The sequence below is a fragment of the Syngnathus acus genome, chromosome 23 (assembly GCF_901709675.1).
Source record: "Syngnathus acus chromosome 23, fSynAcu1.2, whole genome shotgun sequence".
NCBI classification, from domain to species: domain Eukaryota; kingdom Metazoa; phylum Chordata; class Actinopteri; order Syngnathiformes; family Syngnathidae; genus Syngnathus; species Syngnathus acus.
In genome coordinates this window covers 5933815-5959997 of record NC_051107.1, presented here as the reverse complement: position 1 = coordinate 5959997, position 26183 = coordinate 5933815, and the positions used below count along the sequence as shown (strand labels likewise).

The window sequence follows — 26183 nt, the reverse complement described above, 5'->3', positions numbered from 1 at the left end:
TGAACTGAGCGTGCATTGGAACGAGGCATAAATGGGACTCACGTGATTGGACACTGGGAGCAGCAGTGAGTTCTTCCAAAGTTTTTATTATCTGAGGAATACAGTGGACTGCTGTGCACAGCACATACATACAAAAATAAAGACTCCAACTCTCTTTGCTTTCGCAGCAGTCAATCTTTTTTCTTTTCTGTCCTTCTTTTTAGCCACACTCAAACTAAGGCAGCAGGTGAAGGCGCTCATGCAAACATGACAGTCGACATTCAGCTGATGAGGAAGAATTTGGATTGGCAAACTTCGCTCTTTTAGATCAAGATGCTTTTATTGAGGACAGGTTCTTTTTTTCCGATTATGCAGTCAATAAGTTAGAGATAGAAGGGCTGGGGGGGGGGAGAGCTAGAGGTCAAAAGAGGTGCTCTCATTAGACAGGTTGGACAAATGCTTTTCACCCTATACGTTGAGCATGTGGAATTTGAGGCATAAGTCATTCAGGGGCAAACAGCAGGGTGTGCAATAAACTGACACCCAAGTAGCTTGCCGCCCAAACAGGAAGGGAATAAATAGAAGGGCAATGGCGCTTGGCTAAGGACAAGTTTGTTGCAGATAGAATTGAGCGAAGGGCAAAGCCGGGAGGGGGGGTTGACAACACGAGCATTTGTTTTCGCATTGTCTTTTACTGCTGGCTGCTACTGCACATATTGGGGGGAAGGCCAAGGAACCACACCAACACAAACATGGAGGCCACATTTTCCAATTGCATTGTGTCTCTTTGGGGATAACTAGCATCAAAGATTGTGTTGGACTTTGGAGGTCCCACAACCTCCGGTCGTCATTCCGCGTTGGCGGAGCGGCCGCCTGGGCTAATTACATCAGAAAGACGGACCCCCACCCCTCCCTCCCTCCCTTCCTTGAGGCCCGCAGCAGATCGTCATTCCTATTTTTTGCCTCACCCCGGTGTCTCTTTACATGCAAGTTGAAGGGGGGGGGGGGGGCCTCGAGTGGGAGCACCAAGGCACCTTTTTAAATCGTACAGCAAAAGTAGTGCATTTAAATTCTGTCACGCACGCACACGCAAATTTGTTCCGTGCATCCTTCATCCAGAACTTGCTGCTTTGAATTTTAAGCTGAATCACTCTTCTTCAGTCTCAGCGACATACACTATATGGACTGCACGCGGTGCCTTGAGATACAAGTTGAATTTGTTCCAAGACCACGCTTGCAATGTAAAACACTCTTCAAGCATGCTATGATATTGTACTTGATCAAAACGTGCACTAAATCATATTATTATATACAATGTTGAACTATTAATAAATACAAATCATCAATAACAAGTATGCTTTTTGCCAGTTTATGGACATTGGGCTGTGTCTTCTGATGTGTGTACCTTGGCCACCAGGGGGCAGTAGCAATGACACAGACTGTCACAGATTCTCAGTAAGCTACAATCGTCACATTTTGTGGGAAAAGTTCCATTATTGCGTCACCCATCTTTGGCTTTTTGCATTGTCACTAACAGCATTTAGCAAAGCGCATTTACAGCTCATTCTAAATACACTATTTGTAATTCTCATGATTGGTTGTAAAGATTAAGCAAAGTCATATCTCAAGGCACCACTTTGTGACTTTTGGAAGAATTGCAGATGTGTGTCCTGTGCCCAAAGCTAATTCATCGAAGCATGCTGTCAGGTTTTGTGCTCTGTCACCAAAGTCGGACAGAATGATCAAGAGGCGTGTCCATATAGTGTTGCGCAGCAAGCACCGAGTGAGAGTTGCAAAGGCCCCGAAAGCAGCGCATATAGAAAGACAGCTCTCCAAATATACTTTGATACACTAACAGACTCACATTTGCAAAGTTCATTGGCGTTACCTGGGAGGGGGGGGGGGGGAAATATCTGCATGTGCAAACGCCAGCAGCATCGGTCACAACCGAGGGAGGAAGTGGGTGCCGGTGGCGGAGGTGGTGGCCCTGTCGCCTCGGCGCGGCCGCCCCTGCCGGTTCAGGGCCACGTAGAAGCCCTTGTAAACAAAAGACTCGTAGGCGTTGTAGTTGTTGGCCAGCAGCGTCTCCCTGAACTTGCACTCGTCGCCAAAGAGCCTCTACGACATGCACAAGAAGGAAATTGGCGTGACGTGATGTCCAAATACTTTGGGAGCTGAGAATAAAAGTCAGAATCTTGAACAAGCACCAAAAGTTCGAATGTGTAGGTCAGCGTTAAGATGTGGGAATACCTGGCCAAATGATGCTTCAGCGTGCCACAATATTAAGAACACAGCAACGATGGTAAAGTGGCCATTTTGGACTCATTCATTTGAACCATTTTGGTGCAGGGGACACACGCACACGTGCTTTCTCACAAGTGCCACACACACGCACGCACACACACACTTACCGCAGCGTAGAGCCTCCCCCTGCGGCTCATGGCCACAAACATCTCACTCTTGACGCCGAACAGGCTGACCACTCCTCGCTCCACGCTGGAGATCTCGAGAAGACCTGAAGAAGCTCAGCGTTAGCGTGAGCACCTTTCAGCGCCGCGCCGGTGACGCTTCACTCACTGTGCGGGTCCTCGAGGTGCGAGCCGGCGATGCGTCCGTCCGGGAGCACCTGCAGGTGGAAGCCGATGCCCACGTTGCAGTAGAGACGGCGCACCCGCTTGATGCCGCGCAGGTAGTCATTCTGCCAGCTGGGCTGCGCCCGCCCGCCGGCGAGGCCCAGGTAGGAACGCGCAAAAAGCATCTCCCAGCGCCGCTCCACCTCAGTGCCGTTGGCCCCGCCGCTGCTCGGGGCCACCGCCCCCCACGCGCAAGTCCAGAGTACCAGCGCGGCCAGCAGCGTCACGCTGCGGCGGAGGCGCCTTTGCGCAGCCGCCATGAAGCTGCAGGGGGCGCACGGAGGACACCTGCCCTAGAAACGCAGCTCGTCCTACTTCCTGTCCTGCGGCATGGCCCAGGCTTTTGGCGTGGTGGGGGAGGCGACTCAAGGCGCCATGGCCCGGGATCCGAGCGGCGGGAGGGAGGGAGCGCGTCCGAGCTTGGAGTGGCAGCGCCGGCGATGAGCATCTTTCGCCGCCTCGTCCGCGGGCAAGGCCGGCCAGTGGAGGGACTCCGCGGTGTACTCACCTTGGCCCCGACGCTCTAATCTCTCAGCGGCGTGACATCACTGCTGCAGACCCCCACTCCGCCCCAAACACTGAGTCACGAGTGAGAGATGGCACGAGGACAAGAAGGGACAGATAAATGGAGAGAGCGAGAGAGAGAGACAGAGGAGTGGGGGATGCGGAGGTGGGGGAAGGGGGGGGGTGTCCAAGAGTCCCAGAGAGACACTTGAAATGAGCACGATGGGGGCGCTGCCTGCACCTTCACAGCCCGAGCCTGCAAGCAAGCACACACATGGACAGTTTCCTCGTATGACTTTCAAAATAAAACGCACCTGTGCTCAACCTGCAAGAATCACTGCGCCGCCACTCCATTACGAACTTATTCCTGCCTTAAGGGACCCGCCGCGTGCTTTGGGCCGATTCTCACCCATATATTCCATTTGTTTACCTTTGGTGGCCAGCCAATCAAATGGAAACGTTTGGGACCTGCAGCGAGGCTGGAAGAGTGAAGGCTTTTGCATTGGCGTGCACCTCCACTCCACACACTCGTCTTCCTGTGACACGGGACACCGGCACAGATAGAATCTCTGCACACCAAATTGGGGACGGGGGGGGGGGGGGGGGTCCTGTGCGCCTGCACGAGTGCTTGATTTAGACCGGAAGTTTGTGGCAAATATTTGGCATGGCAAGGCTCCACTTGTGACGTATCGCCAGCAGAGCGCAAGTAACGTGAGACGCGCACGGCTCCGTCCCGTGAGGGATAGTCCCGGCGGGTCATCGTTTGTTCCGTGGCCATAGCAACCACATCGACGCTTTCTGTTCGTCTCCATCATTTTGCGCATCGCCAGCGCTACCAAAGGCCACCAAAGGCCACCAAAGGCCCGATTCAGCAAAAGAGAAGCCGAGTGGACGCTTTTTTGGAGCGCCTGGTCGATGCGGCTGCCGAGCTGCGCGTTGTCATCTGAAAGACACGCAAAAATGGAGACGGGTCACGATTAAGTGAAGCACTTTGACGGACAGACGGGGTCAGCTGTGTCGCTAGCAATTCTCGCCTCCATTTTGCGCAGCCAATCAAAGCGCATTGTGGACGTGCAAGTAAGTGGAGCCCGTGCAATGAGCGCCTGATTAAGTCGGGCTTTGACAGGAGATCTCAGCGCAGCAGCTGCAATGACATCACGAGCATTGACACGGACAGACAGACAATCACAATTAAAACGGCGGGCACGACACCATTTTGTCAATGACTTTGGCCAATAACAATTTGCTCCATTTAATTGCTGTTACATTTGTCTTCTTTTATTAAATGTACAGGATGACTTTTTTTTTAACACCCGCTTTGCAGCAATGCGGTGATCGATCAATCAATCCCAAATAAATAATTGGACACGACAGGAATTTCAAATGCAGCCTGGCTTGGAGTTCCTGCTGAGTCAGCTGATGTTTAATTCAGCAGCTGGGGAAACAAAACTGCTCTGCCACTTATAAATAAATAAATAAATAAATAAACTCGCCACAGGAGATTGTCTTTTTTAAAGATGCGTAGACCGAGGTTGCGGGTCTTTCCCGGTAACGATAGCGGCGCAAGGACACATCCATCCTTGCCAAATGAGGAAGCAGCGGCTGACTCAGCAAGGTGGAGGTGACTTTTGCTGCCTGCCTATGATGCAGCACTTTGGTGTCCTTGAATGCAACACCAGCACCACTACGACTACCTTGATGACTCTTAAACTGACGTCATCGCCAGATCACCCTAAGCACGCCGTTTAAGGAAGGGACACAGCTGTGATTCCAAAGAAGGCGCCAAAGCACTCCTTTGATTGAAGTGAAACTCCGCAGCTAACCTTGACATGGTTCATTGGCAACAAGACGGTACACTATGGCGCAAGGGCACTACTTTTGTCCTAATAGACTTCCTCAACTCTGTTCAACATTTAGTAGCAGCGCCACGAAATGCTGACAAAGCATTTTCTCTCTCTCTCGCTCATGCGCTAGTCAAACTGGACCAGACCTAAGTGGACCGCCTAATGCTCAGAGGCTAAAGTCCATGATTTGCGGGACAGCGGTGGGAAGCGGCACAGATCACACAAGGTGTCAGGTGCTGAGCCATCAGCCAATTCAGAACCCGACACCAAGCCAGCTCGGGAGAATGCGAGGAATCCGGCTGGCGTGTTTGCCCCGCCGCTCGTGGCATTCTCACCCCATAGGATGAAGAGAACGCGGCCCATCGGCGGCGGATCAAGGCCAAGGGGGAATGGAGAGACGCCGAGGGAGGCCAAAGAGATGACCTGTCACTCAGCCAGCACAACAAAGAGCAAACCGTTTATTTCTGTCACGGCCTCCGCAACCGACCCGACCGAGAGTTAATCAAAAGTTTGGGCACATGGCCCGCTTTGGAGAGCCACAAACATGCGCCGGACCCCTCCACTGCCCCCATCTGGTAAGCCCGAGGCATCGAGACACCCCGGCACACACCTGAAGGTCTTTTTGGACTGCAATGCAGCACTGGCCACGCACGTTCGGCACAAAACTATCCCTTCGCTGACCATCGATAACGCTTGGCCATTCAGGGGGGGCGACCGGATCTTGTCAGCTCGAAACGCTGCCCCTGACTAAAAATTCAACTCCACTCTAGTCAACTAATGCCACGCAGACTTTTTTTTTTCGTTTTCAACCACTTTTCATCCCAAATGTGTGCTCGCACGAGTCCAAGCAATCAGCCTGGCGGGAAAGACCAGACCTCGGAAAACAAACTCCGGAAGCCACTGATTGACAGATGCGTCTGCCCAGTCTCAGCGCCAGCACCGGCGCGGTCGCCACCGACTCAAACGGGACTATCGAAGGTCAAGCCGGGGGTGGCGGCCGTCTAAGGCGCGCCGGATCTCCGGGACAGTCAAGGATCGGCGCGGGCAGCTGCGTGCCGCTCGTAAAGGACCAAAGGAAGAAACTCAAAATACTTTCCACAGACAGACGATGACCACGTAAAGCGGCGGATGTAAATAACAACAGCGGAACGACCATACAAGGGCAGAAGCCCTGGAAGGCGAGCGCCCCCTTCGCCGCCACACAACATAATGATGGCATTCACATGTAAGTGGTCCGAGGAAGGGGGTGGGACGGGGCACCAGCATCCTGACCACTTCCAAGCAACAAACTCAAACGGACGCCGCTGATGACCTTGCCGCTGCCAAGGCCATCTTTTTTGCTCGGACATATTTCAAACTGCTACAAATGCATTAAATAAACATTTTGCAGCAGGTATTTTACATTTATTTGATACATTGGATTGATTGATTGAACTGAAGGGTTCTGAAGCCAAGACGCAACTGTGAGCATGTTGTGACATTGTAAACATAATCTCTTCCGTGTGATGTTGTGACGGCACGGCACGATCAGATATTTTGGTCCAGGCTGTCTGTCGGAAGCTCTGGAGGAGTTTTGGAATGCACGACCACAGGGCATTTGGTTGCGTGTCTGGACCAAAAGACAGCACGGACCGTCGCGTACATCCCACCAGGGAGCGTCTGCTCCGGGTCCGCCCCGCCCCGCGCGCAGTATTGCGACAAACCTCAGACGACAAACCAGCCACCCACTCGCACCAAACGGAGAAAATGACAAAGTACTTACTTGCACCACGAGTGTGGGCGGTGGCGGTGGCGGCGGGGGCGTGACGTTGACGGCCGGGTATCCTCTCTGTGACGCCTTCGGAGAGCTGCTGCCACCTTCTGGAGGTGTGGTGCAACTGTCTGCTCGAGTGACACGGGCAGCGACGCACGTTTGTTGCGAAAATTACGAAATCATTTCACAGTAATATTTACACGCGCTGCCTGCTTTGCAGTTCTAAATACATTTTATCAGCACGTACGTCAAATAAATGAGTTTGGGTGAAAATTAAGGCCGTCGAACGCGTTAGTTGCTAAACTTTTTAGCTTTTGTTTGCCGGTTGTAAGCACGCCAAAACTCTACGTCAAAAGTGACCTAATGCTATGACTTTCAAACGGCTCCGCGTAAAAACTCATTGTCGAAGTTTTAGACGATCTTTTGCCGAGGTGTGCGAGCCATTGAAAATCCAAATGACGTATGCAGCAAGTCCTACGTCATACGGGTCTTTTTTTTCCGCCCCGACCGGTGTTTGACGTCATTTCCGGAACGACGAGCCGGTACATCACGTGACCACGCACGCAAACAAGTGGCATATACAGAGTAGGAAAGAAGATGCTGGCAGCAAAAGTTCTTCTGTGACAAGACGTTTTTTTATCAAACATGATCTGCCTACATTTCCACTTTTTTTGCAATAAACAAATGGACAAAACTTGTCATCATGTCTTATCTTTTCGGGGCCTCCGTTAAAGTGCCTGATCAATCAACACGTTGGTTGAAGTATTGATTATGAAGAGAACATCCAAGTGGCAGAAAAGTGGAAGATGACATGACAAGCAGCATAACACATCATCAGTCTGCATAATACCAAAAATACCTAAGGCACCATTATTGGGGTGAGCGCTCAAGCTGCGTGACATGATATAAATACAACAACATGTAGCACGGACAAGATGGCCGGGTCACACCTGAGCGTCTAGAAGGTGAACCTGTGCTCAGCGGCATGGCCCACCTTGTCCAAATTGGGGTTGCAGGCAAACTGGATCATGGGCGGCGGGCCGCACATTAGCACCAGGGTGTCTGCCGAGGGCGGGGGAAGGTGGTCCTGCACCATGGCCTCGCTGATGAAGCCCTCGCTGAACTCCCAGTCTGACGTGCGCACAGAAAGATGAGATCACGTCACGGCTGTGCGTATGTGCGTGTGAAGGCGAACGTACTGGCTGGCGCTCTGTCCACGGTGAACCACAGCTTGAAGCGCTCGGGGTTGTTGACTTGAATCTCCTCCAACTCGGGCCTCAGCAGGATATCCTTCTCCGTCTGGCGGAAGGCAAAGATGAAGATGAGGGGCGGCAGCGAGCGAGGTGGTGGGGTGGGGGCGACCGACCTGGTTGGCGAAGAGCAGGTGGCACACCGTCCGGTCCTGCGGGTCCTTCATGATGGCCGTGATGAGCTGCAGCATGGGCGTGATTCCTGACATATCCGCAAGATTCAAAGATCACCACGGGATGCCTCCGACGTGGTCAACTTGTGATCAAAGTTGGACATTTACCCGTCCCGCCCGCAATCATGCCCACATGTTTGGCTGTCTTGGTCACGGCGGGAGCCTTTTTGTCATCCTGAATGGCAAAAACACCTGCACAGGAAAATGTGCCATTGTCATTATTAGCATTAATGTCAACATTTTCATTATCGTATTGAAAAGTCCATGTCACCGTTAGAAATGTTCAGTAGCACTTTTTGCAACTGAGAATTGAAGTCCAAAATATAGCCAATATCAGAATGGCCACAAGAGGGCGCCAAGGTATTGAACTTGGGACACGCTTGGTCTCAGCTTCTTGTCAATATATACGATTTCAAAAACATCATGTGCTTCATCATGCGCTGGACGTGCTAAGGTGGTGCTGGGTCCGTCACCTTTGCCCTTGTAGACGAGAAGCCCGCTGGGTCCTCTGAAGTCGATGGTGTCGTCGATGCGCAGACTCTCCAGGTACTGACTCATCTTGCCACCTTCTGGGAATTTGGGATGGACGTTTTTGAAGTAAACCTGCACAAGACGGACAATGACATCAAGAATCCGATAATGAGGAACCGAGACAAATTCAAATCTGCGTCATCACCTTGATGACCAGGTCCACATAACCTTTGTCGTCATCGCTGGACGTGGGCGTGTACGGGCGAACCACCAGCTTGCCGTCGATTTTGGCCGACAAATAGATGTGCTGTCCTGGAGATGACATTGCCACGTTTGGAATGATGAGTTTAAAAAGAGGATTCAGAACCTGCTGATGTCATACTGACCCACAGGGAGACCCAGGATGTGTTCGCCGGACGGCAGAGCGAAGCGGAACTTCCGTGTGTCGTGACTCACGATCTGGATCCGAATGCAAAGACACAATGGCAGGTGACAAAAACATCAAGCTTTAAATCATATGTTGAAAATATCCTCAACATCAAGTCACCAAAACTTTGACTGACACACCTCCCTCGTGGAAGAGGGTGTGCCGGTGAACGCCTCACCTGCTTATCAATAAGCCGCAGCGCATACTTAACGCTGGGGTCCTCCAGGGTAATGGCGGGCCTCCTCCGACGGAACAGAAGCCTGAAGAGCAGGTTGACCAGGCCATCAAAGCCGCTCCGAATAACCTGACACGAACCAGCATTGGACTTAGCATTAGCAATGACATTAGCATTGGCCGACTGTCTGAGCTAGGGAGCTGAGCGGGGCGTTGTCTCGGCTTAACGGGCTCATTTAGCAGCTGAAGCGGGCTCCACGACTGTGTCAAGTGAGTCACATTTTCCGGAGGGCGAGTCCGGGCATCTTGCCCAAACACTATTTACACTCTCAACGCTAGCAAGACAGCGAAGCCCAAAACAGACAAACACTTTGTTGTTTATTTAAAGTGTACTCACCCCAATGATGTAGGACAGCATCTTCTACTTTGATGGAGAAAACAAATGACTAAGGCAAGCGTGCTGCGGCCAGTTGTCTCTCTTCCTCTCTGTCTGTGGCATTTGCTGTCAAACGCTTGCAGCTTGGAAACAATCGAGTCAAATGCCACGATTCAAAAAATGGATCCGCTCAGTGTTTCCAAAATAAAATCCTCACGGCGCCAGACAAAAGCACTTATATTTTTACAAAAACACTCCATTCACACGCTTGCAATAGTATTAACATAACATTTACATTACAGAACACATTACGAAGTCATATTAGGCTGCGATAGCGTCGTGTAGTTGGGTAGAAAACACTTTGAAGTTACAAGCCGGATAGTTTGCCATGAGTACCTGCAACTTTATCAGACGTCACTTCCGTCCGTCACAACTTCCGCATTCCAGGGCGCGGGTGACTTATTAGTTGCGCTTCGAGTCATTGAAAACGCAATTCCTCCTCAAATTTCTCACTACACATGGCATGTATTAAAAGTGATTTATTTGCGTTAGTATGAAAATCGACATTATCAATCTATAATCTTTCTAGCCGACATACGTACAACGTCACTTCTTCATTGGTTGTTGTTGTAACGTTGTTATACTGCCACCAGAGGGCAGTAGTGCTCCATGAGTTGCCTAGATTTGATTGTGACCGCTAGAGGACAGCAAACAATTCGTGTGGTGCCGTTTGGTCGATTTCAATGTCAATGACTTGCTAAAACGACGACAACAAAGAGGACACGTTGAGCTTCTGTATCTCAACAGGGAAATAAAATGTTTTTTTTATTGATTGATCATTTGTATATTATGAAGTTATAGAACAACAGTCAAAAACTCCACAGCGTGAATCACAACACACACACACACACACGCACACGCTCACAAAGAGAAAAAAGAAAATAAATTAAATACAAAAATAAGAATGAACAATTTTACGAGATCACAGAGGAGAAAACACAAAATAGTCAAGCAGGCAGTTTCTGAAACACAGCAAAGGCAACGAGGATCTTCGCGTACTTTTTACACCGCTTTGCTCCGATTGGTGCAGGGAATGGTCAAGAGGCGGAGCTCGGTGCGGTGGCGGTGCAGTTGAATGGCTTTTATTTTGTCGAGTTTTTTGTTTTCCTGCACTGTCGCCACATTCCTGCCCCTTTTCTACTTTACACATTTCCTTTTTTTGATTTAACATTTGCTATTCTTCTTTAAGTGGGGGCGGAGCTTGAAAATGACGCAAAAGGTTGGGGTAACAGGTTGTTTTTTTATACAAAATAAAAGTGCAAAGTACATCTAATCAACACCAACACAGTCCATACTGTACATTCAACATTGTAACCTCCAATAGAAAAGGATGGCGACACATAAAAGATTTAGATTATCATATGTCTTATAGATATACATTTTTATGTAAATATGTACACACACATACACACACATTTGGAGAGCTTGTTTGGTATTTAACTCCCTGAACTGTGCAAACACACACTTGCGCACCAGAGGAAAACCAAACCAAGCGGGGAACATCGTCGCCGCTTCCTCGCTCGGATTTTCGCCTTTTTGGAATGACGGAATGAACACACGCACGCAGAGTATTGCACAGTGCTCAACAAACTCTCTTGGCGGGAAAATTGGCGACGTCACTACGCAACAAATTAGCGCTAAGTCTACACGTCTACACGCACGGCATCACAGTGATACACAAAGCGGGCGTCCGACGACAGACGCCCGCGGAATGATGGTGATGGGCAGCTTCTCCAAAAATGGCGCTCCGCTAACTACACAAGAACACTGGAGAAAAAGCTTAAAATGCCCCCCGGCCTCTAGATTTGGAAGATATAAACGTCGGAAAGCGGTTATTCCCAACCGCTGATATGATCCCTTTACTTAATCATGATTTAATTACTACAAATATATATATATCAGTGCCAGCGCCATATAATGACCGGCAGAACATTTAAATGCGTCTCCACTAGATGGCAGAAGTTGCCATTTATACATCAGAAGAATAGCTTCATGTTTAATTAAACCCACCCATCATACACATTGACTAATTAGAGCACAATTTTTGTTTGGTAGTGAGCTGTGAGATTTTTTCCAAAGACAACAATTGACCCTCCACGTAGGAAATGTTGTCGTAAAGAACCAGGTGAGAGAGCGTTAACGTTCTGAGGGTGGCGGAAAGAAGCTAGCGGCTAGCTTGTTTTGTCACGATGACTTCTCGCAAACCAAGAATCAACCGAAACTCCAAGAGTGCAAATGGTCGCAACGACTGGCAGTGAAAAAAAACCGGCATTCGCGCCGAGGCAACTGAAAGCCAAGACTGGTTTTGTTCCCAAAAGTGTGCGACGCGAGAGAACGGCAAGCTAGCTTAGCCTCTCGGCGCATGGCAGTGTTTATGCACCGGCGTCCCCAGAGGGCGCTTTTTATCGCTTGCAACTGAAGCAGAGACGCCGGCCTACAAGGCGAAAAAAAAATATACATAAATACGAGAAATACAAAACAAGGGTAAAGAGATAAGGACACGACGGCGACAACTTGTTGCTTTTATCACGATGGCTCGACTTAAGCGGGGGGGCGTAGCGCAAAAGGTGAAAAGAGTCATCGTTCGGTTGAGTAAAGGCGAGGACCCTCAAACTGACGAATAAGTAGAAAAAAGTCATACGAAATCATGTGCTTGTCGAAGCCTCCCCTCAATTAACCAAAGCAGTCGGTGGACTTTTTTGGGACGTCTGCTAGCACAAGTATAGCATATCTTATCTTAACTTGGAATGCAGTAAGAAAGTATTCTTCGTAAATCCTGGGTTGCGTCATATTGGCTCTGGTTCACACTCGAGTCACCCACACACGCTTGCGCACGCACGTATGTGCGCCTTGTACACGCGTTTAAAATAGAACATCTTATTAAAAACATCCAGATAGAACAACATAGAAACACGTCAACTGGAAATGTGCGGCCTGCATAACGTTTACAGTATACAGTGCAGTGCCTGGACAGATGGACGGACGGACGGACGTCATATTCGTACACGTGTGTCAGTCATGCGCTATGCTGTCATCTATGCACATCATATTGCTTAAAAGAAGGAGGGGCGGGGCCAGGAGGGAGGGGCGGGGCAAGCGACAAGAGAGACCCTGATGGCGAGGATGCGGCGCTAAAGCAAAGAGGAGGCGTGGATATCACTGAGGTATTTACACAGACTGGCTATTGAACGGGGAGGGGAGGGGGGCAAAATTGGTTGCTCTGGGGGCCACCTTTTGAGTTAAAACAAAAAAACAACATTTTAGGCAGCAACAGCTTAGTGGTTAGCGCAACTGGCTGCCGATTTTGACCAACTATTTCATAAAACACTTGACTAATAGAATAGCCATCAGGTCAACGATATAAATACCTGGCGGTCCTCGTGTGGCCCCAGGGTCACGCTTTGCCCCGCCCCCCCTGCTATACAAGAAGGCAGGAGCGTGGAGGAGCCAATGGGCGGGAGGGGGCGGGGGCATGAGGGCGGTCCTGCCTATTTCTTATTGGAGAGCTGCGCGTCCACCTCCTCCTCGGGCTTGAGCACGTGCCACTGGGCGATGGGTCTCCTGGGATTGGCCAGCATGTCGGACCAATGGCGCAGCTCCGTGCCCGAGCTGTTCAGGCCCACAAAGACTTTGCCGATGGCGTCGTTCTTGCCGATCTTGTCGTAGTCCAGCACCGTGATCACCACCTGCACTTTCTGCAAACATAGAGTTCAAATTGGATTATTATTCTAGTGGGACCCAAAAATGGTGGCTCAAACTACTGTGCCAGTACCTGGATTTGCTCGAAGGGGACCTCAAAGCTGAAGGACTCGTTGTAGTACGGGTTGAGTGTGTTCTTCTTGATGGTGGTCTTCTTCTTCTTCAGTCGCTTGCCGTTCTGCATCAGGTGGATCTTCACGTACGGATCTGCGGGGCAACAGAGCCTTTAGAAAATGTCTGGCACCTCTTTGACACGGGCGGCCCGCGACGGGCGCTGACAATTGCTTTCGGTGATTGCGACGCCTCTGCTACCTTTCACACACCACAGCGGCTCTGAGGTGTGATACGCCAGGAAACGGAATTGCGGTCGATTTTTTTTTTATCTGCCTTTTTTCACACACGCAAGCCACTTGTCAAGCGCTTCAAGCTCATGTGACCTCTTGCAAGGAAAGCACACCTGAGCGGATCTCGCCGGAGCTCATCTCCTCACCGACATTTTCCGCACGGGTGGCGACGCGTGGGATTATTACGGCTGCGTTGCATGCTGGGAGATACGCTTGGTGCTTTTGCCCAATGAACATCAAAGCAGGTTAAAAATAGAAGGCCTGTCATCTCGCCTGCCCTCATGTCACTTTGGATTGGTCGCGGCGCACGGCGCGCCCGCGGGTGACTTGTCGGCTCGCTTTTGCGCGCTGGCGTCACACACAAGCGCGCATGCAAATCCACTTATACATGTCTTGAAAGCTGCACGCTGCCACCTTCGGCGAGGCGCTTTTAAGTCAAGTCTCCCGCCTGAGTGAGACTTTAAAAAAAAAAAAAAAGTACTATTACTACTGAATGTAGCTTCCTGTCAAAAGTCAGTCCTTCAAAATAAAAGCACAGCTCCATATTTATTCGACATGCTTTTATTTTGAAGGCCTACCATGAGTTCACCGGGCAAATATTGCTTTGGAGTCCAAGCTGACCTGACAGGCCGCCCACATCCATCTTCTTCAGGTTCTTGGCCTCCAGGACCACCACGGTGAGTTTACCAGCGGTGGGCACGTAGCGGAGGGAGAAGCAGATGTCGCCCAACTTCTCTTGCTGTGGCAGAAACAAAACAAGTCAGCGTTGTGTCTTGAGTCACTAAAGGTTGAGAAACGGCGCTCGGTAGTCATTAGCGGGCGTTCCGTCAAGCAAGTCCAAAGCCGTTTATTGGCTTTTAATGAGCTGTAGTTGGCAACTTTGTCTATTTGTAATAAAAGCCAAGACATCATAAATCAAGCACGCACGGGTGTTCAGCAACTAATGGCGGCGCCCACGGAGCAGAACCATAATAGAGATAAAATGAAGCCCACAAAAAAAAAAAAAAAAAAATCACATCGGCGTTCATTTGACAACATTTCATTTCCTGCAGAGATTAAAAAAAAAAATCTGACTAACAAGCTGAAGCTGGGCTCCATTAAATGCCATCATTAGCTACATTAGGTAATTGAAATGAATCGATTCAATCGTCTAACATGGCTGTAGGAAGCCGTGTTGCCGGAACTCAGACAAAGAGGATAAATTGGAACTCAAGTCAAAATTCGAACCCGGAACCGCTAAACTGTGAGGCGCACGTGCTAACCGCTTCGTCGACGTTCGCTTTCTTTTACTCGACCCGGAAAAGTCAATTTATTGGCCTACAGTTCAACAAGCAAGCACATCATACAGTGAGCGGAACTTTCCGCCTCTCGCAAATGCTCGCAGGCGTCGGCCTTCGACTTAAAACGCGGCGGCCCGCTCCCCTCGCGCTGTCGCAATTAACCTTTAAACGGGGCAACGGTGGCGCTAAGAAGAAGGTTGCCGTGGCAACGTGCCAGGGCGCGCTGTGACATTTAGCGTGAAAATTCAATCTCTTGAACCGTTAGCCGGCAAATCCGCGTCGGGTGTTAATTGAAGGGGAAAGAAAGTGAGGCAGGCGGAAGTGCGACGAAGCGCCCACCTCCTCTTTCTCGGCGCTCTGCAGGTCTCGCCACTCCTCCGTGACGTGGCTGAAGTCCACCTTGTTCATGGGCACCTTGATGTCGCCGATGGCGTCGTGCTTGGAGAAGCGGTCAAAGTCGTACACCGTCATCACCAGTGTCTTGCCGCCCAGCTCCACGTAGGGAACCTGAATAAAAAAAAACAACAACAATCAAGCAGGGGCGGTGCTTTGTGCTGGGTCATGGCGGCATCCAGCCACCCCCACATCTCGCTAGGGCAACCGTTACCTCCCTGCGTTCAGAAATTGGGCAAAACAAGATAGAAAGTTTCCTGAGCAAAAGTCTGGCATCCGTGACGGTGTGGGCTCAGCATCTGCGGCGCGGGCGTGTGATCGCTTTTGTCAGGAGCTTGTTAATGCGCCAGCTGGCTGCTGTCTGCACGCCCTACCCGCCATGCAAATGGAGAGCAAAACAGGAGATCCGTTACCTTGAAGGTAAACTGCTCGTTGAAGACGGGATTGAGGGTCTTGCGGTGGACTTTGGTCTCGAACTTCTTCTTCTTGTCGGGCAGCAGGTAGACTTTGACGTACGGGTCGGACGTGCCGCCCATATCCATGGCGGGAAGCTCGGCCGCTTGGATGATCCCCACCATCAGCTGAAGCCAGGAAAGAGATAAAACATCTAGAAATCATTCCAAGCGTTCTTTAAAAGCCACCTTTTTTTTTTTTTTTTTAAATGGGTTTTTATTTGGCACCTTGACTTAAGGGGCGTGGCTTAGTACGTGACTTCAGCAACAAAGCTTTTTTTTTTTTTAACATGTTCTCCCATTTTCACCCATTGTGGGGTCGGGAGTTGTCTGTTGCGACAGCGTGTCGGTCCAGAGACCAAGCCGATAATTGTCAAGTGCGCCGGGCGGTCGGGCCGCTCCGATTGACCTGTCAGTCATCGCCCCCGCGAGAGGCGACCGAGCTGCTTAGTCAATCAACTTCCCATCAGGCCGCCATCAAGATCCTGGAAGCCTACCAGGGAGGGGGAGAGCGAGAAGAAGGGAAAAAAAAAAAAACCGGGGGCTGATCTGACAAGAAAATCAATCCTCTGGCTTTTTAGAGTTCTTAGCGACAAACTTGTGCCTAATTAGCCTCTTAACTTCAGCACGGCAGGGGGTTGATTTGGACTCCCGCACATGAAAATGGAGCAAAAAGTGCGACTCCGGGCGCTCGGCTCCGTGCTCGTAATGGCACCTGTCACACGTGGCCTTGTTTGCACATCTGCCGCGGCGTTGTTTGCGCTGCTCTCTCTGGGCGGCCGCGTCGGACTGGCTTAACCGCACCGGTGCCTCAGATAAAAGCCAAATGTAGTCCAACTGCAGTTGGCCACGTGGAGTGATGCGCCAGATTAAAACGATCATGGCAGCCCCCTCCGTCGGGATACGGCTTATTAGCGCCACTTGTGTAAAATATCATTTTGTCCACATTAAAGGCCCTTTGAGCGAAACGAGTCCATAATTTGTCATTGTGCGAGTAATCCTCCACTGAGCGCTAATGGCGCGTGTTCCTTTGACTTTTACAAGTGTCGTTAAGCATCGCCTGCTCTTTCTTTGACTTGAGTGCTGACGCCCGGCGCTGAACAGTCATCTGGAGACACCATAAAGGAAGACCTTTTTATGCTAGCACCTTCATTTTGCCGAGCGTCACGACAAATGTTTGTTTCCTAACAAGAAGGATCCGGCAGCTGAGCTAATTGCGCTCCTGTCGGCAGCCGCGCTCAAATCCGGAAAGCGGTCCCGTCCCGTGAGGACGGGCCAGTGCGGCGTGTTCAGTCAGCGCATCGCTTATCTGTCAAGCAACATCTGGCCGGCCGGCTGATGCCGGTTCTGCATCGTCTGCTTTTTAAAAATCAGCTGGCGGAACCAAATAAAACAGACGGAGATCTGCCCGGGGGAACCTTTGCAATCAGGCGGAAACAAACGAGAATAACGCCAGAGTCTTTGTTCAATCGTCTATTAGGGAAAAAGGGAACCGACGGCCCTCGTGTTGGAAAACAAAAGTGCGGGACGGTATCTGTCGGCATGGCCTCCCCGAGCTTACTTGGCCCAAAAACACCAAACAAACAAGGCCGGCCGGTTCCGGCGGCATCTCACCGTGTTCTCTGTGAAATTGTAATCCAGCGAGTACTGTAATTTGCCCAGTTTCTGCTCCTCCTTGGGCTCAGCCTCTTTCTCCATTTCCGTCAGGCCTGTCTCGGCGTCCTCCTCATCCTTAAAGGCCTGGAGGAGACACCCACTAAGAATCAGTGTCGCCTCGCCCCGAGTGCCGCCCGGGCGCCGGCGCCGCTCCCCCCTCCTCCGCCGGCTCGGCCCACCGACTCCTGCAAAGGCTGCCGCTTGTTTTATGACATTTGAAGGGGAGCAAGGGGGGGGGGGGGGGGGAGCAAGCACTAAAACACACGGCAACATGCTCTGAGATGCACTAAAATCTGTCTCCCCTGACGGCGGCGTCTGGAGGAAAGATCACAGGAGGGCCACCGCAGATGAGAGCAATGGGCAGGCATTGAGTGAGAAGAAAACACAAAGAAAGAATCTTCAGCGCTGGCTTTGGTGTCACTTCAAGTCGGAGCAACCCTGAGCTGCTGGGTTAGCGGGAGGTGGTGGCGGGGGGGTGCGGGTGAGGGGGGCGGTGCCTAAAACATGCAATTGAAGAGGCTCCAAAGTCATTCAGCATCAAAAGTTGCCGTCCAAGAGGCTCGTTTTGCTTGTTTGGCATGCACAGCATTCGGTGTGGTGCTTCCGGGTCACGCCGACCCCATCGCTCGCGACAAGTCACGCCCGCAAACAACATCAGCATCATCATCATCATCATCCTCGCCACTCGGTCTCTTATGCCAAGCCACATGCCAGCAAACGGGTGCTTGCGCAACTACTTTCCAGAATTCCTTCTCGTGACTCAATCGGCTCCAGTGAAAGCAAAGGGCTGAACAACGCTGATTGGTCTCTGGATTGGTCTCCCGCTTCAGATTTTCTTGTTTCCAATTCACACTGGGTGGGTGGGTCGGTGTTGAAAATGCGGAAGGCTCGTCAACCAATCGGTGTCGCTCGGGCCCGTCTTATGGTGGCTGCGCCGTATATGCGCGTACGCGGCGTGGACGGGCGTATGCGCATATGCGGGCGACAGTACCACGGAGCTACGTGTACTGTATATGCATAGTTACATCTATCGGGGGGGGGCTCAACGGTCGTCCGTCGTCAAGAGGCTATCGGAAAAACGATCGCAACATCAGAGCAGCAGGCGTAAGAAAATCCAACAGCAATTGGGAAACCTACCGCCAGTCACCATCCCGCACAGTCATCAGACACAACACAGATAAGGAGGACATAGAAGGAAGAAACACACATTAAAAAAACACACACACAGGAGTCAACAGGAGCAAGACCTCGAGAAATGAGACGCCGCCTTTCCCTCACCCCCCCCCCCCCCCTCGCGGAAATGGATCGATAGCTTAAGCGAGCTAACGGCTAGCATTCAAAGTCAGATGAATTTTCTCCCGTTTTGGTCATTTCTCGAGGTGCGTGCCACTTCATTACCTCATTAAGGTCCTCATTAGACAAAAACAAACAAGAAATCAGAATACTTTCAAAGAATGTATCTTTGCGCTAAACGCAGGTGAATTTGCAAGCGTGGCGCCCACGCGGCCGTTACCTCGGTTTTGGCCCCGTCCTTCACGTCCTTCATGTTGATGGCGTTTTTGCCTTTGTCCTTGCCCTTCTTCTTGTTCTTCTTCTTGAAGATCCACTTTTTGCACACGCAGAAGCAGCAGGCCAGCACCAGGATGATGGCCACGAAGGCGATGGACACGATGGCCCACGACGGCACTGCCAGGGTCAGAAAGACGAAAAGTGCATTTTGCTGGAAGGACTGTTTTTTTTTTTCTTCATTTTTTTTGAGAGATGGATGCTGTGCAAAGATCAATGGCCTGTTGACAAAAATCAATGACTTCTTTTTTTCCAGAGAGAAAATAATAGTTCAAGACTTGGCCCTCCACTGACTTCATTTGTGGAGCAACTTTTTTTTGTTTTGATTCCTTCCATCCACATTGGATGGCGTTTTCCTGTCGGCATGCTAAGGGCGCTCCCATCCCGGACGCCGCTTATCGTCTTCGTCGAGCGCACGTCGGCGCTGGCTTGTTCCTTAATTAAAGGCGGCCCGAGTGGCGCAAAGCAATGAAAGGCTCGCCTAATTAAGCGCATTGTGCGAGTGTCGTCTCTCCAGAGAAAAATAGCACAAGAGGGAGAGAGCGAGCAGGCGGGCGGGGGAATAAAAGACGAGATGCGTTAAAAAAAAAATCAATTGTCTTCCTCATTTGTTTTTGTGTCAGTGGTGCACGTTTGTATCCTTTGCCTGGCCATTTCCTTTTGCCGTTTCTCCGCGGGCAGCATTAAATGTCGCCGTGCGTATTTGTAGGAAATGGGGCCACTACTCTTCCACGGGAGCTTCTCTCCCCACGGTGAAAAGGAGTCGCTGGCTCGGCGCTTGTTGCTATATTTATCCACGCCGGTCGACGCGGAGGTGTGAAGGCAAGCGAGAGATCTCAAGCGGTGACTTCAATTTGGATTTGACCAACTCGTGCTTCTTTGACAACACCGGCCGCCATTTTAGGGCCGCGTTGAGAGCAAGCGGCGGCGCCACTCACGTGGGATCTTGTTGAGCTCGTTCATGAACTTGTTTTTGAGCTTGGAGAAGGCCTCGTCCTTGGGTCCGGCGCCGCCCGCCACGTTGGTGGTGTTGGACAAGGAGGACGAGGAGGAGGCGGCGGCGGTGGGCGCGGGGGCCGCCGCCAGCGCTTCCCTCCGACTCTCGTTCATCTCGCCGAGCCTAAAGAAAACACATCGAGACGTCACCTTTTTCTTTGTCCATCTTTCGAACGGACGGATGGCATCTGCCGGCTAAGCCCGCACAAACATTTGCCCGAGCACGCGCGGTCACGGCAAAGCCCCTCACGCTTTGCTTAAACAGGAGATTATTTATTAGCCCCGCGCGGCAGCGGCAATAAATGTCGATGCCGCTTTCCGACTTAATTGAACGGAGTGTTTGCGAGTCGGCCCGTAAGGACGCCGCGCTCTCGTGTCGGCACGCGGCAGCTGCGGCCGTGTTCCGTGCCGCCTCCTGCTTGACTCTCTGAAAGGAGAGTAAGCTGGAATGCTTGAATGTAAACGTTGTCACGCTACCTTTGCACCTTAATGACTCATCGAGAAGCGCACCGACGCTCGTGATCCACTTCAACTCATTTCCCAAGCCGCGTTGACCTTTTCCGAGGGCGCTCACGTCAGTGCGGGAATATCATGCATGGCGTGAATTCCATGCTGACCCAGAAGCGACACAAGCCCAAAATGGCCGCTCCCTGCGAATCACTGCGCCGCATCCTTTCCACTTCACTGAAGTGTCACATTGGATCTTCTAGCGCGTGGGGGGAAAAAATACATATATTAAACTTAATAATCCAAATAGAAAATACGGACAAGCGGCATGTCACGAAAAGCCCAAAATAAAATATGCAAGATAGATAAAAAGAATTTTGAAAGTAACCCTTCAACCCAATTACCGAGCAGCCAGATGGCCCGGCAGGTCCCCAAACGCGGCGCCAACGCCGGAGACAACACACACGTGGCTTCTCTGGATCTGGGTCACTTCCCTTAGCTCGCTCTGATACCGGCCCCCTCCCCCAAAATACAAAGAACACACAGACTTTGCTTTTGAGACGGTAGAAAACGATCCATCGAGCGGGAAGCGGCTCGTCTTGTAGCTTTCGATGACTTAATTGTGCAGTAAATCACCAATTAAAAGCCTTTTATCGATAATGCTCGCTACCTATCGGCACACGTCGGCTTCGATCAAAGCGCCGTGGATGAATCTTTCCTTTCACCGTGCTCTGGAAAAATCAACCAAAAAAATGGCCGCTTCGAACCATGGCCAACTTTAGCTTGTGTCCTCTACGTTGTCCCAATACTTTTGTCAGCGTAGCACAAGGACAGGAAGGCTTAATTGGGGCAGGATCAATAACGCCGATCGATAGGGAGCACGCCGACCGGACCCAGTCGTGTTTTATTCCAAGGTACGAGGCCGAGCTGAAATTCCCCGGGCGGCGGTGAAAATCACGCTAATAAAGTTTGATTGCCTGCGAGTGCGTCGTCGCGACGCCGCTGATGATCACTTCAACATCGCCGGCAGGTTTCATTACGCTCCGCCGCCGCGGGAATCGGGTACTTCTCGAGAAACCCGGATAAACCGATAATAATCAGACACTTGTTGGGGTCCGAAGGGAACGCCAACAGTTTAATTACACCGATTGCGAAATCCAGTCTCGCCGCGCTTGCTAGCTAGCGCTACACGAATGGCATTTGAATTAACAACGTGTCGGATCGGCGGCTTCCCAAGCCAAACGCGTGTCGACGCGCGGCGGGGTCACTCTGCTGGAAAAGAAGTCAATCTGCCGAGCCAATCGTAGCAAATCATGTACACGTAAGAGCTAAAATGTCAATGGCGCCGTCGGTGGAAAAGGCGCGCTTAGTGAACCGACGCCGTCGTTTGCGGCTGTCGGTCACGAGCGGGCCGCCGCCCGAGGAAGCTCTCGCTGAGCGGCGGCAGATAAGAGGAAGGAAGCGGCTCGGCCTCTTTACTCACCTGCAGCCAATCTCGTGGGGTAATGGAAATGGGGAAGGGGGAAAAAAAAAAACGTTATTAAGAGCGCTTTTCTGCCAGGCCCGCGACAGCTCTATTAAGGTCGTAGCTCAAAGATTTGCCCGCGTTTTCAATTACGCCTTCCAAAAGCTAAGTAGAGGGAAGAAAAGCGAAGGCCGGGATGCTTATCGCCCTTCTCTTGTTCCCGCGGCGACAGGCGGATGCCGGGAGGGGACGACCGCTCCATTTATATGACGGACAAGGCACCTTGCGGAAAATAGGTCGAATGAAGTGGAGCGCAATCAATAAGCGCAAAATGGACGTCCAACGCCGTCCGCTTTTTGGCTGCCGCAATGTTGCTTTCTTTTATGCCATAAAATATTAGCGGGGTGAGTCACCGGAAAGAAAATGCCAGCAGTTGGAGAAGTCTCGCTACACGACGAGGGAGTCGGGCGAAGGCTAAAAGATTAAACACGGCGGCTGCTTCCGCCCGTCAAATGTTGACAGACGCGTTGACATTGACCCGAGATGCGCTCCGCTCCGATGGCGAGGACCAACAAAGCCCCCGGGGGAAGTCGCCTCGGGTCGGAGGCCGCGCTCGGAAGTTTGCTCAATCTCCGCCCCGTCTGCCCGGCAACCGAGGGGCAGGTAGGAAGCAGCGGCGGGCCCGAGTCATTTCAAGTTTGCGTTTTAACCTCCCGACGTGATCTTCTCCAGATGCGCCGCCGGCGGGAGGCGACCGCCATGTGACAAATCTCGGCGGTGCTCTCGTGTCACCGCGACCTTTTCGCCTCTTGCGCACGGAAGAAAACAAACGCATTGGCGGATAAGCGGAGTCACAACAAGCGCTGCCTTACGGATTCCGTTGGGCCGAGCTTGGACATTTCTGAACCGACGAGGTTTTGGAAAGACGTGAATCTGGTTTCGCTCTGAGGATGCTGATGTCATCAAGGGGAGGATGCTTGCTAATCCGCTAGCGGTGTCATAGCGGGAACGGCGAGGAGACAAACACCTTTGGCAAATAAGCGGCGTGATTAGATGATGGCGGCGCGACGGGGCGCAGTGTAAACACAAAGAAAGTCGTCGTCGGCGGCGACGTGTTGCGTTGCCTCCTCTCGCTCGCAAAAGTCATTTCAAAGTCAGCGTTTAGACGCGCTCGCTTTGTGGAAATAAATAACACGGCTCTTTTCTTTGAGCTGTCACATCCGATCCGGCTGACTTTATCATTTAACACAACGGCGCTTGAAGAGCGCCACTGAAACCACCGTGGCTCGTCGTGACAGATAACGGCGGTCTCGTCGCTTTAGCGCTGATTAGCGGCAGACTCGCGACGAGTTTGCTTTTGCGACTCGTATCGAAAGGTGAGGCGGAAATGGCGCGCGCCGCGATGGGGAGATAAAAAGACGGAGGCTGCTCCGCTTTCTTTTGTCTCCATCTGCCCGATAATCAAATTATACTTGAGCAATAAGCTCCGGTGGAAAAAAGCCTTCGCCCCAAAACATCTGTTGCCGGGGGGACCCTCATTATCACTGCTGGCCGTCGACGTCCGATCTCGTCCAAGTTACGCTCGAATGAATTTTGGCCGTTGAACGGCGGCGGCGGCGTTATTAAAGCAAATGAGCTCGACGAGGGGCTGTTTATTCGACTCAAGTACGGTTTTTACTAATTAGCCACCAGGCGAGCCGTTCGTGCCCGCGATGAGCCGGCGGCGGAAACTCCTGCAGCTGCTCCATCGCAAACATATTGACCCCGCACATAAAAACCCTTTTGAACCAGAATGACTACTTTCCTATTGGCCAGGGCTTACGTCAATGGAGATTTTGGTTGTCTGAGTTCCCCAACGTTTGCGCCCGCGGAGAAGCCGCGCAACCTTGTCGACACGAATTCCCGTCGGTGCGCTTTGCAGATAACGATCTCCGCTCCGTCACCGATCTGGCCGCTCGTCTTAATTCCGAGGAAGGTGGCCGTGACGGTTGCGCGGGAGTCGCCCAGCTTTGCCGATTCCATTTCCACAAGCCGCTCTGTCAACACTATTTCTTATTATTCCGTCCTGGCCTCCTTCCCCGCAAGCGTGAAGAAATGGAATGAGATGTTTGCTCATTCGCGCGCTGTGCCGACGGATCGCGATGACTAAAACATTGCGACGGCGGCGGCGGCTAACAAACACTCGCAGTCTTTGGTGCAAAATGGCGACGGCCGAATCAGGTTATGTTTAGATGAAAACACAGATTGCCACGTTACGTGCGGATGCGTGACAGCGGGAAGCAGCCGGAGGAAACTAATCCAGGAAAAAAAAAAACAACGCAGCCACGTCGAGAGACAGACAGGATGAACCGCCTCACATTCAAAGTCCCGCTTTGGTCTTTGGGAGTGGGATGCGACCGAGCATGTTAACCACGGCGACACAAGCGCTAATTTAAAAGGTGACAATGTGACGAGGCTTATTTTGGGCAGCGGGAAGAACAACCCGAGACTGAGGAGGCCGACGGAGCGTGAAGAGAAGAACGAGCCCGGCTGCTGCAACTTTTCTAGCGGCGTCGACGGAGCCTCGGCCGCCGAGCGGACAGAACCTACGTCGCGCTTGAAATCGGACCTTTAGGCGAGCTCGCGTAGAACGCAATGTTCCCGAAATTCTGTGACCTTCAGGTACTAAGCCGACGATTGTGACCCCGTAATCATAATCAATGGCTTTCACGCCCCGAGCATGTCGGGCAATACGGCCTTAAGAGGAGCTGAAGTGATTAAAGGCCAAAAATTGCGGCTGGTCGAAACCTGCGCCGTGACCGCCCGTGATTGGAAAGACGGAACCGCGTCCTGGGCCGCTTCTCATTACACGGCGAGCTTTCCGAAAGGCAACAAGGGAGCGCTGATTTTTGCGGCGAACGCCACCGAGGGCCATCCAATCAGGCGCCATTGTGCTTGGAGTGGGAGCCTCTCCGGCGCTATCATTAGCGCCATTGCGGTGGAGAGGAGAGCGCTTTCGCCGACGCCGGAGGTCGGCGGTGGCGACGACCCGTTCTGATACGTAAACAAAATTAATCAGCATTACTGCTCGGGACAGAGCGTCTGCGGGAAGACGGAGATAAAGCGATGATTTATGGCGCGCATTCATTGCCAGAGGCAGCGACCGCACGTCCCATTACAGCGCTTCGATTTCTTATCGACGGCTGGGAAATGGCCGCCCGCGCCTTGAGTACGAGCGGCTGAGGGAAGGCAAACTTTTCATTGGCGAGCTGGCTTGTTGACTTTCCTGCGTCATGTGACACGTACGGCAAATTTGGTATATAAATAATAACGGCAAAAAATATTCGTTTTGATTGTCTTAAACGGCGCAAAGTGAAGCCGGCGCCGGTGACATTTGCGGGATTAGAAGGTGTTAGCGAGGAAATGACAAGCACTTTGTCTCCGTTTAGCCAAGGCAGCGCGAGCATTACAAGGTGGATCTTCTCCGCCGGCTTTAAGTGCACCTCACGCTGGGCGCCTGTTGCCTCCATCTTTGCCGCCGACAGGTTGGGGCGGCATTTGACAGATAATAACACATCGCCATGACAACCAAAGGGGCGGAGTGGGGAGACGGACTATTTTAGGACCACGATGTGCGTTTTATATGCAACTGGGTGGCCAAGAAAATAGTTTTCGGTGAGCTGAGATTTTTTTTCTTTTAGTTGGTTACTTAACTGGGGGGTTCCTGCGTGCTGACTTGAATCCACCCTTCATTTCCTTTCATTTACGTCTAATTGGAGAAAGCCCGGCCAGCGCCCTCCAGATGTCGGCTGCCTCCTCCAAAATATCAGCCAAATTGCTTTTTCATGCAAATGACTGCTCGCCTGCCTGCTTGCTTGCTTGCGAGCGAGCGAGCGTTTGCCCTAGTTTGACCTTGAGCTGTGTGTAAACACTCCAGACTGATGTGGCAGGCAAAAAGAAAAGAGATAAAGTGGAAAGCACAACTAGCTTCCTGCTTCCTCCTGTCACACGTTGACAGTGAGGAGGTGGGTGGCGCTGGATGAGTGGGGGGCAGCGGGGGGGGATAAAAAGTCAAGATGAGAGATTTTGACAGGTGGCTTCAGCATCCCAGATTGAGCCTCGGAGAAGACCACCGAGCGTCATTACCGGCCGACGTTAGCGATCGGACTTCTTGGCTCCTGATTGGACGCCGATGCCTCTTTAGGCTCGTCTTTAATGTAAATGAATCTTGATCGACAGCTTTGGGAAAGGCGCGGCAGAAT

General features: G+C 51.5%; 3 protein-coding genes across 6 annotated transcripts in view; all 3 read right to left on the bottom strand.

The window, feature by feature from the left end:
• Nucleotides 1-66: 66 nt before the first annotated feature.
• Nucleotides 67-7190, bottom strand: LOC119117277 (fibroblast growth factor 6-like). 3 transcript variants are annotated; one of them, XM_037243486.1, is made up of 5 exons: nt 6723-7190; nt 3431-4059; nt 2557-3190; nt 2391-2494; nt 67-2097 (listed from the first exon to the last, which is right to left on the bottom strand). In XM_037243486.1, the coding sequence occupies exons 3-5, from the start codon at nt 2870-2872 to the stop codon at nt 1921-1923; spliced, it is 597 nt and encodes a 198-aa protein (XP_037099381.1). In that variant the 5' UTR covers nt 2873-3190; nt 3431-4059; nt 6723-7190; the 3' UTR covers nt 67-1920. The 3 variants fall into 3 exon arrangements, with proteins under 3 accessions (XP_037099381.1, XP_037099380.1, XP_037099382.1); XM_037243485.1 differs by having other exon boundaries at nt 2557-4059; XM_037243487.1 differs by lacking the exon at nt 3431-4059.
• Nucleotides 7191-7326: 136 nt separating this feature from the next.
• Nucleotides 7327-9773, bottom strand: LOC119117252 (NADH-cytochrome b5 reductase 3-like). The gene is made up of 9 exons (XM_037243447.1): nt 9606-9773; nt 9213-9338; nt 8994-9066; nt 8813-8919; nt 8610-8739; nt 8245-8328; nt 8080-8165; nt 7913-8012; nt 7327-7844 (listed from the first exon to the last, which is right to left on the bottom strand). Exons 1-9 carry the CDS (start codon nt 9624-9626, stop codon nt 7672-7674), a joined length of 900 nt encoding a protein of 299 aa, XP_037099342.1. The 5' UTR covers nt 9627-9773; the 3' UTR covers nt 7327-7671.
• Nucleotides 9774-10375: 602 nt separating this feature from the next.
• syt1a (synaptotagmin Ia) overlaps nt 10376-26183 on the bottom strand; it is a 36148-nt gene continuing 20340 nt past the window's right edge. The window contains exons 4-11 of one of the 2 annotated variants that reach the window (XM_037243422.1): nt 19973-20154; nt 18982-19154; nt 17427-17543; nt 15774-15941; nt 15307-15474; nt 14309-14426; nt 13417-13550; nt 10376-13339 (exon numbers count right to left, since the gene is read on the bottom strand). In XM_037243422.1, the coding sequence (XP_037099317.1) occupies nt 13133-13339; nt 13417-13550; nt 14309-14426; nt 15307-15474; nt 15774-15941; nt 17427-17543; nt 18982-19154; nt 19973-20144 (1257 nt within the window). In that variant the 5' untranslated portion in view covers nt 20145-20154 and the 3' untranslated portion in view covers nt 10376-13132. Of the gene's footprint in view, nt 13340-13416; nt 13551-14308; nt 14427-15306; nt 15475-15773; nt 15942-17426; nt 17553-18981; nt 19155-19972; nt 20155-26183 lie in introns of both variants that reach the window. The other variant, XM_037243421.1, reaches the window with a different exon arrangement.

Excerpts from the sequence above, each read along its gene's own strand:
- LOC119117277 (XM_037243485.1), bottom strand. The coding sequence starts at position 2,872 with ATGGCGGCTGCGCAAAGGCGCCTCCGCCGCAGCGTGACGCTGCTGGCC. Across the intron at positions 2,495-2,556 it reads GCACCTCGAGGACCCGCACA|GTCTTCTCGAGATCTCCAGC; the intron begins GTGAGTGAAGCG and ends GAGCTTCTTCAG. Across the intron at positions 2,098-2,390 it reads GGGGGAGGCTCTACGCTGCG|AGGCTCTTTGGCGACGAGTG; the intron begins GTAAGTGTGTGT and ends TGCATGTCGTAG.
- LOC119117252 (XM_037243447.1), bottom strand. The coding sequence starts at position 9,626 with ATGCTGTCCTACATCATTGGG. Across the intron at positions 9,339-9,605 it reads TGCTGTCCTACATCATTGGG|GTTATTCGGAGCGGCTTTGA; the intron begins GTGAGTACACTT and ends GGTTCGTGTCAG. Across the intron at positions 8,920-8,993 it reads CATCCTGGGTCTCCCTGTGG|GACAGCACATCTATTTGTCG; the intron begins GTCAGTATGACA and ends TGTCATCTCCAG.